Genomic DNA, 16552 nt, shown 5'->3' on the forward strand with positions numbered 1-16552 from the left:
AGGAGTAAGTGGAAAGAAAAAGTACTGTGTTTTTTAAAAATGGACTTTTGGTGCTTGGTCACATTTCAGAAATTTCTACACAGCCTACTTAAAATACCCAGCCTCAGTACATGAGGGGCTGTGTTCATTAAAATTGTATGGGCCCTGAAAGCTTCCTTAAGTAGAATGGATTGAGGGAAATGTTGTTGTTTTAAATCCCTCTGTGGTCTCGGCCCAGTGGTGTGAGATAGCTACCTTGTGGCAGTTTAATGATGCCATAAAGCATGTCAGGGTCTTAAAGCTGTCAATTTTATTCTGAAATTATCACATTGACGATATATTTTCGAAAGATTCCACATTAACTAGTGCTCTGCCCAAGATGTTAATGACAGAAATTCCCTTTCTTGGTTCTGGAACTTGTTGGTAAGTCCCCAATTTCCCCTCCCCATTACTGCATTAAATTCAAACACCATGCTCTTCTAGCATTTGTGTTTTTTCTTCCATTCAGTGGATTACTCTCTCAAATTGTAAACATTCTCTTGTCACCCGATGTATCCTGAAAGTAGAGCATTTGTGGTTTTCTGAAACTAATTGCAGTGCAAGTATGAGTTGAATCTGTGCTAATGTTTGGAAAGCTTTGACAATTTACCTGTGAGTCCTGGGAGGCAATATATCTGTGGTCTGGCATGTTTCAGTACAATGTGACTAGTTATGCCAAATATTGCAGGATAAACCTGGTATTTACAGTAATTGAAAAATTATTTTATAATATTTTTTCAAACTATGATATGTCTGAAAAGTTGCTTTCTATCTTTGCACTGTAATAGGAATGAACAAAAGTGTAGGAATTGTGAATTCTCGGCCCACTGCTACACTAAGCTGTCAGATTAATATCTGTAGATATAGAAACAGGTATAAGAAAATCATTAAATAGTCCTATTGTGGAACAGACCAATGAGCAATACACAGGATAGGTGGTGGCGAACTGTGGAATATGAAGTTTAATCCATGAATGAGGAAGGCCTCATTGTAGCTCAAGGCCTCATTATAAATCCATATAATGAGTGATTGGCCTGGAAATTCGGGCGTGTCCAGTGTGCGATCCCTGCGCCTGAATGGCGAGGCCCGAGGTGACCCGGCTTAGGGCCTTGGGCCTCATTTCCATGAAGGGGCGAGCTGCAGAGGGTAAGAGGCAGCTCGCCCAGCAAAGCATCGTTGGTCAGGCCATTGCAATGCCACATACTGCCCTCAGGTAATTGAGGAAGAGAGGTGAGCGGAGGGGGCATTTGGTGGCCAAGTCGGGGGGGATCGGTAGCCGGTGGGGTGGGCATTGCTATCCGGGTTGGGGGATTGGTAACCAAAGTGGCAGGGCCCCGTATTCTTTTAATCCTCCCGACTCCACATTCAGGTAAGTATATTTGAAAAACTTACCTTGTTGGTTGCTGCCTAGGACTGCCTGTTAGGCTGCCTAGGACTGCCTGTTAGGCCGCATGTCAGCCTGGCTTTCCTGAGTGCAACCGTGGCTGGCTGCTTCAGGGTAAACCAATCTACCAGTTGGGGCCTCAAACAGGCCTTCGGCCCCTTATTTGCATATGCTGCATGGCTGAATTTCTAAGCCATTAACTTTTATGAAGGCCTTCCCAATGAGTAGAATAAAGCAGCTGTATCATTGTAACCCACTGTTTATGATGTTTACACCACGTGTAAAAAAAGGTAAAGAACTGATTGAGTTTGGTCGAACTGCGATGAGAACGATTATGAATGGATGCTGATTCATACTTCTCGTGACATCATGTGATGTTCGCCACTCCCTTTCAAAGTTTATTTGTGAATTATACACATTTTGGTGGTTCCAGGTAGTGACAGGATTTTTCATGGTAGGATATTTTAAAAAGGAGAGTCAGCCTCTAACTGGCTGCAATACAGTCAATAGTGCACACTCTGACAATTTTGAGGGTGCAACGATCATCTTTCACTTCAATCCAACATGGATTATTTTATTTGAATTCTGCATGTTTTAATTATTCTGTACCAATTTTTAGTTCCTTGCATCATTCTTGTGGCCAGAGAGAGAGCAGGCAGCCAGCCAGCTACCAGTCAGGAGACATATGATGTGGCTCACAGTCATTTGAGGTCAAGTTTTCCTTCTTCCTTCTGGGGAAGTAACTAGCTTCCATTTGGCACCTCTTCATAAATTACATAGAATTTTACCATATAGAAACAGGCCATTCGGCCCGACAGGTCTATGCCAGTGTTCATGCTCCACATGAGCCTCCTCCCACCTTATATCATCTCACCCTATCAACATAAAAGTGAGATTAAGAATTCACAAGGAAGGAAATCATATCTGCTCCTCAATGGCACAGCACTTGACAGCAGCATGTGGTATCAATTGTACAACCCATGGTAGAACATTTAAAAAATATATATGGGATATAAAAGGGATCAGAAAATGAAATCACAATGCAATTAGATCCTGTCAGTCTGATAATGAGTCAATATTTTTCAAGCCTGACGTGGTTTTAACATAAAAATATCACACATCTGTGGTGCATTGCTCAAGTATGACCAAGAAAGGAAGAAATTCAGGATTAAAAGCAACCCCAGCTATCAGTGATTTCTAGTGACTCAGGCTGGTTTAATTAGGTCATCTATGGAGAGTCTGAGAGTTGGCATTACACAGGAAAACTGGCACCCACTACAGACTAAGTTTGTTCGATCCTCAAGAGTCTGTTATTTAGTCATCTGTCTGGCCCTGGGTTTACATAAACTTGCCTGATACCTGACACCTCACAAATTAACTCTTTCAGCACTGCTCCCTGATAGTTTAAGTTACTTAGTAAAATTATTTATTGTGAGATTTGTATGGTTTTAATGTAAATCACATAATTTGTAATGATTTGCATTCTTTTCCTTAGAAGACTTTTTTTCTTTATCCCACATTTAAGATTTTATACATTTTCTTTCACTGTTTTAAAGTGCATTTACAATCTAAGTTTAGCGTTGGTACGAAATGGTTTCAGCTTCGCACTGACATTAAACTTGTGGAGTGTAAATTGGGTGTTAAAACTAAACTGACTCTGAAGCAAAGTGAACCAAGACTCTCTTCTCCAAAGAGTCTCACTCCACTTCGCTCTGGTGTCTGGTTACACCCTGACTCCAGATTCAGGCTGTAGCATAGGTGTGAAGTGAAAATACTACAGTTATAGTGTGAATTATTCTTAAAGTTTCCCTGTGCCACATACCATTCCCCGGTAAAAAGAGCAGGCAAGTGACCTGATCTGTTTTAACAGGTATGTCACTGGTATGTCATCACCTTTAAAATCCATATTTTCCAGAAACGCCCATGTCTGTTTAACATAGCTTAACTAACCCTATCAAGGGTACGGTAGCGTAGTGGTTATGTTACTGGGCTAGTAATCCAGAGGCCTGGACTAAAATCCAGAGTCACGAGTTCAAATCCTGCCACGGCAGCTGGCGAATTTAAATTCAATTAATTAAATAAAAATCTGGAATTAAAATACTCGTATCAGTAATGATAGCCATGAAACGACCGGATTGTCATAAAAACCCATCTGGTTCACTAATGTCCTTTAGGGAAGGAAACCTGCCGTCCTTACCCGGTCTGGCCTATATGTGACTCCAGACCCACAGCAATGTGGTTGATTCTTAATTGCCCTCTTAGGGATGGGCAATAAATGCCGGCCTTGCCAGCGACGCCCACATCCCGTGAACGAATATTAAAAAAAAAATCAAGGGCATTTAGTAAGTGGAAATTCACAAGTAAAACTCTGTACTTAGATTAAAATTATACTTAAACTAGACAGACGTTGAGACACTATTCAGTATTATTTTAATGTTAGTGAATCAAATTATCTGACAATCCTACTATGTTATGCCTTTGTTATAATAGGATTTTTGTTCAACGTTAGGTTTATAGTGGTGTGAATAGGATGTTAAGTCCTCGTATACAGCTGTGAAATTCAAAGTGACGAAAATGGTGGTTTAACGATTGAGCAGCATGGCGTTCATTTCAATGCAACACAAGGGATTAACACGAGGCCCAGAGTTGAATGTATGTTTCTGTATCGTAATATCCAAATACACATTAGAGCTGCCATTTTTACCTATGTACTGGTTCTGGTCTGAGTCCTGTGGTTGGTGGACAATGTGTTGGGAAGTAACTATAATGGACATATGGTAGATTATGCTCATTGTTCTGGCTTCCTCCAGACTTGGGGTATCACAGCATGCATGGGCATGTAAGTGATGCAAAACATAATTGTTCATGCCTGACCACGCACAACACTACTCCAGACTTAAGAGGTCATCGTGGTGCATGTGGTCAGTATAATCTTGCCAGCACGACTGAAGGGACATTATCCAATCCATCACACTTGTACCACCAGGTTACACGGGTATATGAGCATCAGTGGCAATCACCAAACTGCTGCTGCCTAACTTCTGGGGAGTAACTGTAGTGGTTTCTGGAAAAACACCAATAACAAACACTCTGTGATTTCTTACAGCAGAGCAGATGGGAACATTTATTGTCACTTGGGAGTAGTTAACATTTTCTGATCTTATTCAACCCTGTAGCATCTCAGTAAGCTAAAGGTGATATTCTGCCTAGGACAGGCAGTAATGGATTCAGCACTAGTCCTGCTCATGAGAATACATTTACTGTCCAGAAAATATTTTCAGATCACTAAAATAAGGCTTTTTATTTTTAAATGTCTGCCTGGCAAGCCTTGTGTGCCATTTGTTCAGGTGTTTTCAGTGGCTATTTGCTCAGTTGGTTTTTCATTCTGCTGGGTGTGTTTCATGAATCACTCCTGACCCCACCTCCTTTTCCATTCACTGCTGACTCCGCTCAGAGACACAGAAAACTGCTGGCAGCCATAGCTGACAAGTGTACAAAGTCAACTCTCAGTCGAGCTGCTAGCATTGCGCATCTCCCTCTCTTCCCCATCTCTACCGACTGGGAAAATTCTCATCCGGAGTTTCCTATTCATAGTTTCACCAGTGCTGCATTTTTGGGATTTTCATTCAAATCTTTAATCAATACTTTTTGCATTTGAAGTAAAATTTGACTGATTTTTATTGACAGCCCCATATACATACACCAAAAGGTTTGATTGGTAATCCCACATCTACATTAATGCATTCAACTACTGAAGTACCTTTAAAAAGTAATAAAATAGTTTCAAAAGCAAGATACTGCGGATGCTGTAAACCTGCAATTAAAACAGAAAATGCTGGAGAAGCTCAGCCAGTCAGGCAGCATCTGTGGAGAAAGAAACAGAGTTAACGTTTCAGGTCAAAGACCTTTCATCAGAACTGGAAGATGTTGAAAGAGTTAAAGTTTTTGAGCAAGTACAGAGCCAGGGAAAGGGGGGAGGAAGGGAGGAAAGAACAAAAGGGAAGGTCTGTGATAGGGTAGAGGGCACGAGTGATTAAATGACAAAAAGGATGATAGTGCAAGGCAAGGAAGATGATAATGGATCAGGTTAAGAAACAAAAGATTGATTAGGAGTAGCTGTAAATGGCAGCAGCAGAACCATTACTGTCGGAACCTAAGAACAGGAGTAGGCCATTCAGCCCCTCGTGCCTGCTCCGACATTTGATAAGATCATGGCTGATCTGTGATCTAACTCCATATACCTGCCTTTGGCCCATATCCCTTAATACCTTTGGTTGGCAAGAAGCTTTCTATCTCAGATTTAAAATTAGCAATTGAGCTAGTATCAATTGCTGTTTACAGAAGAGAGTTCCAAACTTCTACCACCCTTTGTGTGTAGAAGTGTTTTCTAATCTCACTCCTGAAAGGTCTGGCTCTAATTTTTAGACTGTGCCCCCTACTGCTAGAATCCCCAACCAGCGGAAATAGTTTCTCTCTATCCACCCTATCTGTTCCCCTTACTATCTTATAAACTTCGATCAGATCACCCCTTAACCTTCTAAACTCCAGAGAATACAACCCCAATTTGTGTAATCTCTCCTCGTAACTTAACCCTTGAAGTCCGGGTATCATTCTAGTAAACCTACGCTGCACTCCCTCCAAGGCCAATATGTCCTTCCGAAAGTGCGGTGCCCAGAACTGCTCACAGTACTCGAGGTGCGGTCGAACCAGGGTTTTGTATAACTGCAGCATAACTTCTGCCCCCTTGTACTTTAGCTGACTGAAAAAATGGGAGCAGTGGTTATGATCTGAAGTTATTGAAATCAATGTTGAGTCCGGAAGGTTGTTAAGTGCCTAAACGAAAGATAAGGTGCTGTTCCTCGAGCTTACGTTGAGCTTCATTGGAACAGTGTAAAAGGCCGAGGACAGAGAGGTCAGAGTAGGAGTGGGAAGGGGAATTAAAATGCCAAGCGACCGGCAGGTCAGGCTCACGCTTGCAGACAGAGCGGAGGTGTTCAGCAAAGCGATCACCCAGTCTGTGTTTGGTCTCCCCAGTGTAGCGGAGACCGCATTGTGTGCAGTGGATACAAAATTGAAAGAAGTACAAGTAAACCGCTGTTTCACCTGGAAGGAGTGTTTGGGGCCCTGGACGGTGGGAAGGGAGGAGGTGAAGGGGCAGGTGTTGCATCTCCTGTACTCGCACGGGAAGCTGCCGTGGGGAGGAGAGCGGCTGTTGGGGGTGATGGAAGAGTGGACTACGGTGTCACGAAGGGAGCGGTCCCTTTGGAATACTGAAAGGGGAGGGGAAGATGTGTTTGGTGGTGGGATCAAGCTGGAGGTGCGGAAATGGTGGAGGATGATATGTTGAATGTGGAGGCTGGTGGGGTGGAAGATGAGGACAGGGGGGACCCTATCATGGTTCTGGGAGGGAGGGGAAGGGGTGAAGGCAGAAGTACGGGAAATAGGACGGACACAGTCGAGGGCCCTGTCAACTACAGTGGAGGGGAATCCTCGGTTGAGGAAAAAGAAAGACATATCGGAAGCATTGGTGCGGAAGGTGGTACCGTCAGAACAGATGCGACGGAGAAACTGGGAGAAGGGAATAGAATCCTTACAGGAAGCGAGGTGGGAGGAAGTGTAATCAAGGTTGCTGTGTGAGTCGGTGGGCTTATAATAGATATTGATCGACAGCCTATCCCCAGAAATGGAGATAGAGAAGTCGAGGAAGGGAAGGGAAGAGTCAGAGATGGACCATGTGCAGTTGAGGGAAGGGTGGAAATTGGAAGCAAAGCTGATGAAATTTCCCAGTTCGGGGCGATAGCAGGAAACAGCACTGATATAGTCATCAATGTACTGGATAAAGAGCTCAGGGAGGGGACCTGAGTAGGACTGGAACAAGGAATGTTCCACATATCCCACAAAAAGGCAGGCATAGTTGGGACCCATACAGGTTCCCATAGTGACACCTTTTATTTGGAGGAAGTGACTGGAATCAAAAGAGAAGTTGTTCAACATAAGAATAAATTCATCCAGGCGGAGGAGGGTGGTGGTGGATGGGGACTGATTGGGCCTCCGTTCAAGGAAGAAGCAGAGGGCCCGCAGGCTATCCTGGTGGGGAAATGGAGGTGTAGAAGGACCGGACGTCCATGGTGAAAAGGAGATGGTTAGAGCCGGGGAACTGGAAACTGTTAAATTGGGGGAGGGCGTCAGAAGAGTCGTGGATGTAGGTTGGAAGAGACTAGACAAGGGGAGAAAAAATATAGTCAAGATAGGAAGAAATAAGTTCGGTGGGGCAAGAACAGGCTGAAACGATGGGCCTCCAAGTGCAGTCCTGTTTGTGAATCTTGGGAAGGAGGTCGAAGCGGGCTGTGTGGGGTTGGTGGACTATGAGGTTGGAGGCCGTGGAGGGAAGATCTCCAGAGGAGATGAGGTCAGTGACAGTCTGGGAAACTATGGCTTGATGTTCGGCGGTGGGGTCGTGGTCCAGGGGTAGGTAGGAGGAGGTGTCGGAGAGTTGGCATTCAGCCTCTGCAAGGTAGAGGTCTGTTCGCCAAACAACAACAGCAACAATTTATATAATATCGTTTTATCATCTTATTAAAATGGTTCGAACTCCTCAGGCTGAAACAAAAAGGGCAGAAAGGTTTTCAAGATAGTTTGTGTGAGCAATGCTTGTTTTTTGCAGAGCTTCATGTTAACTTGGCTTTTTGGGGGAGAAATTCTATTGTGCTATTCTTTCACATGTAGAATATGGCAAACCTCTTGGTTGTTGGCAGACACAGTGGCATAAATCCTGGTGAAATGTATTGTTTCTAGCCCTTCTCCCTTCCTAAGCAAAACTTGTTTCGCTTCTTTTAAGTAAATTAATGTTATATGTTAGCAACATAAATGACTATGGATTGATTGGTGCCTTAAGGGTTAACAGGATATGCTGTCACCCAAAGTCCTTGGAGAAGATGAAATGTTGATTAATAAACTTCAGCTTCTGTGAAGCATTTTCTTTCAGTTGGCAGTTTCTTAGCGCGGGCTCCAGAAAGCACTGGGTGTGTACCTTTCTGCAAATTATCTGAATTAGGAGTATGATATGAATAGACTGAGTCTCTGATTCACATTCTGTATCATGCTGACTTGATGAAATGTTATTTTTAAGTTGAGCTAGGCTTGTTTATTTTGAGCCTGTGCCACATGCCTACTTAGTGAGGCTTTGTCTGAAGTCGGAGGCAGGAAGGAGGGTATGGGCCTTCGTGGTTTTCTCGCATACTATTCCCAGGGGCAGCAGACAGCGAGGAGAAAGGCCCATATAATAAAATGGCCAGCCTCATTGCACAGCAATAAATCTGTACCCTGAGACTTGTTTAGGATGAGAAATTATTCATACGTTATCCTTTCATTAAAACTGTGTGATTTACCTCAGCTCAGGCAGACGTACAGGACACTAAAGTTACCCTTGATGGTCCTAGATTGGAGGTGGGGGTGGGGGAGGAAAGTCCTGCTCATTATACAGCGATCTCTGATGGGCCTGGATGTGTTTGGGCGTGTCTGTGATGCCCACATGGTAGAATAGCCATTGACACTTATTTTTGAGGCTCACACATAAATAATGGCTACTTGGGTAAGTTATTGGCATCAGTGCATTCGTACCTCAACAATGATTCATTGCTTTCAGAAGGTGAAAAATTGAGAGAAAACTATGTGCGTGATGTATAATTGTGGTAAAATAATTTCCATAAGACCCACTAATTTTGTTTGTGCATTCAAACTTTCTACCTTCTACTGTCCTGTATGAGATGTAAAAAGGCCCCATCATTTTAAAATCACTTCCCTTGGGGGATGTCAGGCTAGATGAGTCCCTTGTACAACCTGCTTACAAGGCACAGCTTCCATGACCTACCACAACGTGCTGAAGTGAGTGCTATATCTGTTGCAGCATAACTTTTTTTTTGAAAAGCAAAGGTAATTGTTTTTATTCTGAGTGAAGATAAATATAAAAGCTTTGGAGCGACAGATGCAATTCATGATTTCACAGGTGGAGGATCACACCCCCCTTTGTTTACACAAGTGTCTTGCAAGATACTGTTTGACAGCCAGACATTTAAAGGAACAGGATACATCTGCTACTCACGTCAGTGAACGTGTTCACATTAACCCCTTAACGGTATAGGGATTTTGGAATCGTCTTGAATATACTGGCATTTACAATCTCTGGCACAGATTTTTCCCTCACCTGTTCTCTCGGGTGCAAATCCGGCACAAGATATAAGCCGTCTGTTCCACTTCCTATTTTCCCTTTAATGTAAATACATGTAAGTGAATTGGTGACACAAGTGTAGAAATTTCAGATGGTGAGAACTGGACATGAGGGGACCGGAAAATAGCAAGATTTGCACCAGCACTGCTTGGTAGTAAATGCAGTGCAAATTATGATATTCTGATGGAGCCCTCAAATTCCCTGCTCGTCATAAAGACTGCCTATTTAAAATTGGTGCTAAAGGCCCATGAATTCGTTGCCTCTGGAGAAGGGGGTTAAGGCTTTTCACCTCATTCCGCCCACCCCCTGCTGGCTGATACGTGGGCAGGTCCGCAAACTCCATTATTGAATTCTTACTCAATTCTTTGAAGAATTAACAAAAGGAGTAGACAAGGGCAATGCAGTGGGTGTGGTATACATGGCCATTCAGAAGGACTTTGCTCAGGTGACATGTAAGAGACTTGTGACAAAGGTCAGGGTGAGTGGAATGGATTGAAAGATGTCGACAAAACAGAAAACAAAGGGTAGGAGTTAAGGGAAGTTTCTCTGACTGGCAGAAAATGGGAAGCGGTGTCCTGCAGGGATCCGTGCTGGGACCATTGTCATCATATACAGAAATAATTTAGTCTCAGAAATTGGAGATATGGTTTTGAAATTTGCAGATGATACCAAATTAGGGGTGTAGCTAATAATGTGGAGGACTGCAACAAAATACAGGAAGAAATAAACATGCTTGTTGAGTGGGCGGATAAATGGCAAATGAAATTCAATATAGCAAAAAGAACAGTGGGTCATTTTGGTAGAAGGAATAAGGAGGCCACTTATTCCTTGGAAGGTAAGAAACGAAATTGCAGTAGAGGAGCAGAGATCTGGGAATACAGACACACAAATGACTAAAAGTAGCGACACAAATGCAAGGAAATTCATAGAAATGGGGTTCATTTCTAGAGGGGTTCATTTCTAGACGAATAGAATATAAAAGCAGGGAGGTAATGTTAAATTTATGTAGAACCTTGGTTAGACCACACTGCAGAACTGTGCAGTTCTGGTCTCTGTTATGTGCGAATAGTCACTCATATAGATGGGTATTAACTAGCTGTTTTTATTTCCAGACCCTCGAAACATTACATCAGAGAATAACAAAGGTATTTTGACTTCAATGGAAAACAATATCAGGCTGAGTGTGAAACGGGCGGCCATTTCACAATTGTCTGTTTTGCCCTACTGTCCAAGATGGATTTTATACCCTTTGTGTCAGAGACTCTCCCTGCTCAGCCTCACTTCCTGCAACAGTACTTCTACTGTGTCCTTCTGAAGACTTGCCATATGTGTGCTTTAACGTTTGTTTCAGCAAAAAATAATGATGATGATCCCTGCCCCTTTAAGCTGCTGCAGGTATTAAAACCCTAGAAATGATAGCAGGGTCTGCGGTCATAATGTTGAATGGATGCAAATCGTTCTCCGCCCTACTTCTGGGGCGGATCCAGCTTGTAACTCATAGTCAAACAGAATATTTTAAAGACATGTACACAGCACAAAGAGGCATGATGTTATGCACAAATATGCATCATAGTGTAATTAATGTACCTCACTGCAGCTATATTATGGCAAAGGCCTAAGGGCATTTTTGCAGCCTGCATTCTCAGTATAGGGGAACTCAAGGAGACAGAATAATAATTCATTTAAAAAAAAGTGGAAGGAATATAATTTTAACTAACGTATTTTTTTTCAGATATTAGAGGGCAGACACATGCATATTTTGAAAGTTGCAAATTACACTCTACACCCAAGGTCCAAGGTCCTTGGTGAACTGAATTCCGACTGCCTTCACCTGATTCACAATGAACACAACTACATTTAAAAAAAAATAAAATGCGACAGTAATTTGCACTTCAATGTGTTTTTGCTCCATTTTTTCTCACAATGTAATAATACAAGTCTGAATCCCGTGGGCCTAGTTTTGTACTTCTGTGTTGTTAATGCTTTTGCAGAGCACTTTTGTGCTGGTGCTTTAACATCTCCAGTATATTCCTAGAGGGTTAGGGGGGAACAGAACCTGAATATATAACACACGATAATACTTAAAAGTTGATATTTTGCTACAGTTACTGGGTATTTTCAATTTTGCAAGATGCACAAAAAGAGCCTGCAGTTCATGAGGATGTCTCAATTTGTTTTACTACATGAATGTTATCTTTATGATTTCTGGAAGTTACTCGATCAGCCAGGAAGATACCAATTTATCGACTCCCTGTTACCGTATTAATTGCGTATATACTATTCCGAGATGGCCTTTTCCCATTAATTGTTCTGGGATTCAATTCCCAACTACACAATTCCTCACGTTTGCTGGTCTTTAATGTTATTTATAAAAGTCTACACAACTCAATGTGGCAGCTGAGGTGTCCGAATGCTTGCCTCCAAAGATCCTTAGGATTTTTGGGTAAGGAAGCTTCAAGCTTGTGGCCGACTTTCATATTCATGTATCAAATATTGACTGTAAAAGTCAAAATATTATATGACTACATCCATGTATATAAACAAAAATTTTGTGATTAATCAACGTTTGGTGACAAATTCTACACTGTTGGTTCAGCATTTAGTAATTGTACAACCCATGATGCTTGAAGGTTTTGCCATAGTTTATTTGGATTTGACAGAAGCCTTTCTAAGGATGGGTGTCATTCTGGGGTTATGTACGTTACATGAATGGACCATTATGGCATTAGCTTAGCAACAGAGGGTGTTACGGCATATTCATTTTGGCATTATATGATCCTGTAGGCTCAGGCCGACAGTATCTGGTTGGTTTCCTACAGATTTTTGCTGTATTATCTGGGCAATACGCATACCGTCTGTAAGCTTGTTCCCTAAAGAAAGGCAATACTGAGTCTTCCAGGTTCACCAATAATAATTTGAATTTAAAAACTCCCTACAGAAGAATAGTCAACAGCAAATATACCTTAAAGGGAGATGCCCTATTTAAACCCTTTGTTCCTTCCTTTGATAATGGCAAGCTTCCAATAGAATGGGCCAACGTACAGCTGCCAGCAGGTTGTTGAGGTTACAGAACGATTCACTATTCCAAGGGTTAAGTCCACAGTTTCATATGACACTTCCCTGGGCATTGTTCCCTGTGATTTATATCACAGTGCTTCAAATCATGCACAGAAATCGCTTTCTTACTTCAAAAGCCAGCACCAGGAATCCACCCTTTGTTCGTATAATAGACAAATCTCATTAAAGGAGATTATTGGCATCTAACTCCAGGGAGCTTTAAGAATGGCCATAATACACTCTTAGAAACCTAGAAAGCTCAACAGAAATTATACGTATAATAAATTAAATACTGGAACAACTGCAGAAGCATTTAAGCCTCAATCAAATTCTCAGTTTTTTCATTCCACATCATAGAAAAATGGTGCTTAGAATCAATTGTTCCACATGTTTTACAATCCAAGCAAAAGTTTACACACCAAAATGGCAGTGCAAGTGCCAATGCTTTCAACTTGATGCCGTTTTATGGCGGTTCACAATTCAGTTATTTTTGGGCCATTGCTCTGTTTTCCAGACTGGTATCTCTAATTAGTTATTTCACTCTACACGTCGTTAAATAAAGGGTACACTTCAGATACTGGTGAGCTGCAACTGATCCAACAGTGAACCAGGCTGAGAACACTTAGGCTGCACAGGCACAAGTGGATTGTGACACTGGACCCACCCACTAATATGTCTTGAATGTAATGGGCACCTAACATCAAGGGTAAAAACTCTCAATATTAACCCACATATAAAATAGGATAAAGTTAAGAGAAAAAGGAGTCTGCCACAATTAGACTGCAGTGATATCTAATCCTACAGTTATTGCTCACCTTGCATCGGGGTGATGCAAAAATGTTAGGCCAAACCAAGATATAACTGCCCCATTTTATATTTATCTTTTTTTCTCTTGAACAAATACATTTTCGATAGAGTTGACTGAAAAGTAATAAATATAGATGTCAGGTTAGAGGATATAACATCAATAAAATTCAAAACTGGTATCTCATTGTGGACAAGACTGGCAAATGTATAATTTTTGCTGGGGAATTGTAAATTTTTAGATTTCTGCTCAGTTGTCACTGGCAACTAAAGAGTTCAGATTTTGATAATTAAAACCTTTTTGGCACAGGAAATAAAATAGCAGAGAAAATACCTGGGGACAAAAACCAGCAGAAGTGAGTAAAGTTCAGTAAATGCTCTTGCAGAGAGCTGGCACAGACTCAACGGGCAGAATGGCCTCTTTCCGTGCTGTAATCATTCTATGATTCGAAATCTTATTAAGTTGCAGCCCAATATGTTCCAGATCAGGAAACTTAATAGGCGGAATGTTAATTTTCCACCAACAGCATTGCAGTTAAGAGTAACCATCTTCTTTTCTGGCCGATTCAACTTTTAGAACAACAAGTTACTCTCGTTTTTAACTCATTCAAATTTTGGAGTGAATCTAACATTCACAAGCTTTAAGCCTTCAAAGAGGAATTCATCTCCCAGCTGTGTTCATTGCCATCCTCCTCCCACCTTTGTACATACAATTCCAACCCTTCTTCTAGGCACTGCGATGTCTGGAGTGATGGGCAGGCACATGAATGGAAGAGGCCAGATCACATGGTAGATCTGGAAGATGGATTGTTTAAAAACTGTCACAAATAACTGAGCAAGGAAAGGAGCATTGTACTACAAGTAGAAGCTTCAAAGATGTGCCTTCCTTAACAATAAACCCTGAGCTGCAGTGTTTTCTTTGCATTCCATTAATCTGCTACGGGGCTTCTGGACCAGGCTGTTATAAGGTTTCTTTAACACTTGTGAAACTCTACTCACTCTTGAGAGAAATCTGTTGTTTATGGGAAAGAGAAGTATGGTGTAAAACCAGTTTTCTTTGCTTCTCAGCTATTCATATGGACAGAGGTCACAAGAATCTCTTCCCTGCCAATCCAAATGCTCCAGGTCTTGCATATCTTCACTCCCACTCAGGGTCTGCTTTCTTAGCCAGCAGGGAAAACAGTGAACATTATCTATCTGCTCTGCTGTACCCTTCCCAAGATATCTTGCAGGATTTCTTACTCAGAAATTCTTACTCAGAAATCCTGTGACAATTTAACCACGTACACACACTTTAAAAATAATGAACAAAACGTCCATGGATCATGCACACAATAGTATCTTTTGTCACGCAAAGGATACTTCAGAAGATTGTCACTTACTGGGAACAATGGGACAGACAACCACTTTTAAAGATTTATTGGACCAAGCATTTGTATTAGATTGAACACAAATTTCTACATGAAACCACAAGACCAATTTGAAGATATCAAATGTTGAAAGAATGTTGGTATTTTTTAATGTAAGGAATCTTACACCAGGTTATAGTCCAACAGTTTTATTTGAAAATCACAAGCTTTCGGAGCTTACCTCCTTCGTCAGGTGAGTGAGGGGTTCTAAAAACACACAGCATATATTAGGCTGGGAGACGATCACAACAATCAAAGATGTCATTGGTGTTCAGACAGGTTAGCCACGGGAAACATTAAGTCCCAGTATACTGAATACACAATGGGTCAGATTACAAAGACAGAGAGAGAAAGAGACCCGAAAGGCAGAGAGAGAGAGTGTCCAGTTGTATTAATTTTTAATACAAGTTTTTAATACAAGTTGTAATTATTTTTAATACAACTGGACATTCTCTCTCTCTGCCTTTCGGGTCTCTTTCTCTCTCTGTCTTTGTAATCTGACCCATTGTGTATTCAGTATACTGGGATGTAATGTTTCCCTTGGCTAACCTGTCTGAACACCTACGACACCTTTGATTGCTGTGATCGTCTCCTAGCCTAATATATGCTATGCGTTTTTAGAACCCCTCACTCACCTGACGAAGGAGGTAAGCTCCGAAAGCTTGTGATTTTCAAATAAAACTGTTGGACTATAACCTGGTGTTGTAAGATTCCTTACATTTGTCCACCCCAGTCCATCACCGGCATCTCCACATCATGACCGGTATTTTTTAAGTTATATTAAAAAAATGTAGATTTCTTACCACCTCTGCTTGGGTTATGGTTCCAAGGGTACTGGCCACTCTCCAGTCACCCAACTGGCAAGTCTTCATGCGTAACCCTTGGCAGTGAACGCCAGCAGACTGTTGGCTGTCAGGGGCATCAGAGCTGTGTCTGATCCAGTTCTCACCAGACATCGAGACACTTGTAATTCCACCGGGGACCCCTAGAAAGTGATCAAGAGCAGCAATGCTGTCCAGCTTTCCCCTTCGTAACCCAGGCACACTGAGGTCAATTACAGCACTCCTTCCACTGCCCTGGATGAGATCAGATAATTCAGCACATGTCCACGGATCAAACCTGGGTCATTCCTGGTCTGTATGGTTAGGTGTTGATTGTCTGCCACTCAATGATGCCCCCACTATCTGGCCTATCCAGTTATGGCAATAATGTTGTCAGGGCCTTTAATGTTTGGCAACACCTAATGATCTGCACCAATTTGACTGTTCGCATGGTGTAACAACTTTAAATCTTACAATACACTGTTGGGAACATTTATGGTAAGATTTAACAGGAGAGAAATAATAAGGATAGTAAGGAAGGAATAAAATGCCCTTTACTGATTGTACTGGCACATTGCAAGGTCATCAGAAAATAGAGTTGTTCTGTAGCAGTGATGATCACTTTTTTTTGTTTCATTGTCCTGCAGGCTGGGAGTGATGGTGAGAGCATCGGCAACTGCCCCTTCTCTCAGCGACTCTTCATGATCTTGTGGCTGAAGGGCGTGGTCTTCAATGTCACAACAGTTGATCTTAAGAGGTAAGATTATGGGCGAGTGTCCAGAATATTTTTCAATTTTATACCCAAGGTTTTATGGTATACACAGTAACTAAT

At 41.8% G+C, this 16552-nt stretch overlaps 1 protein-coding gene across 1 annotated transcript in view; it reads left to right on the top strand.

Moving 5' to 3' along the window:
- The window catches only part of LOC137342584 (chloride intracellular channel protein 4), a 110937-nt gene that overhangs the window by 20995 nt on the left and 73390 nt on the right, over window positions 1–16552 (top strand). The window contains exon 2 of the mRNA XM_068006575.1: window positions 16368–16477. Coding sequence (XP_067862676.1) covers window positions 16368–16477 — 110 coding nt within the window. The remainder of the gene's footprint in view (window positions 1–16367; window positions 16478–16552) is intronic.

The sequence above is a fragment of the Heptranchias perlo genome, chromosome 26 (assembly GCF_035084215.1).
Source record: "Heptranchias perlo isolate sHepPer1 chromosome 26, sHepPer1.hap1, whole genome shotgun sequence".
NCBI classification, from domain to species: Eukaryota; Metazoa; Chordata; class Chondrichthyes; order Hexanchiformes; family Hexanchidae; genus Heptranchias; species Heptranchias perlo.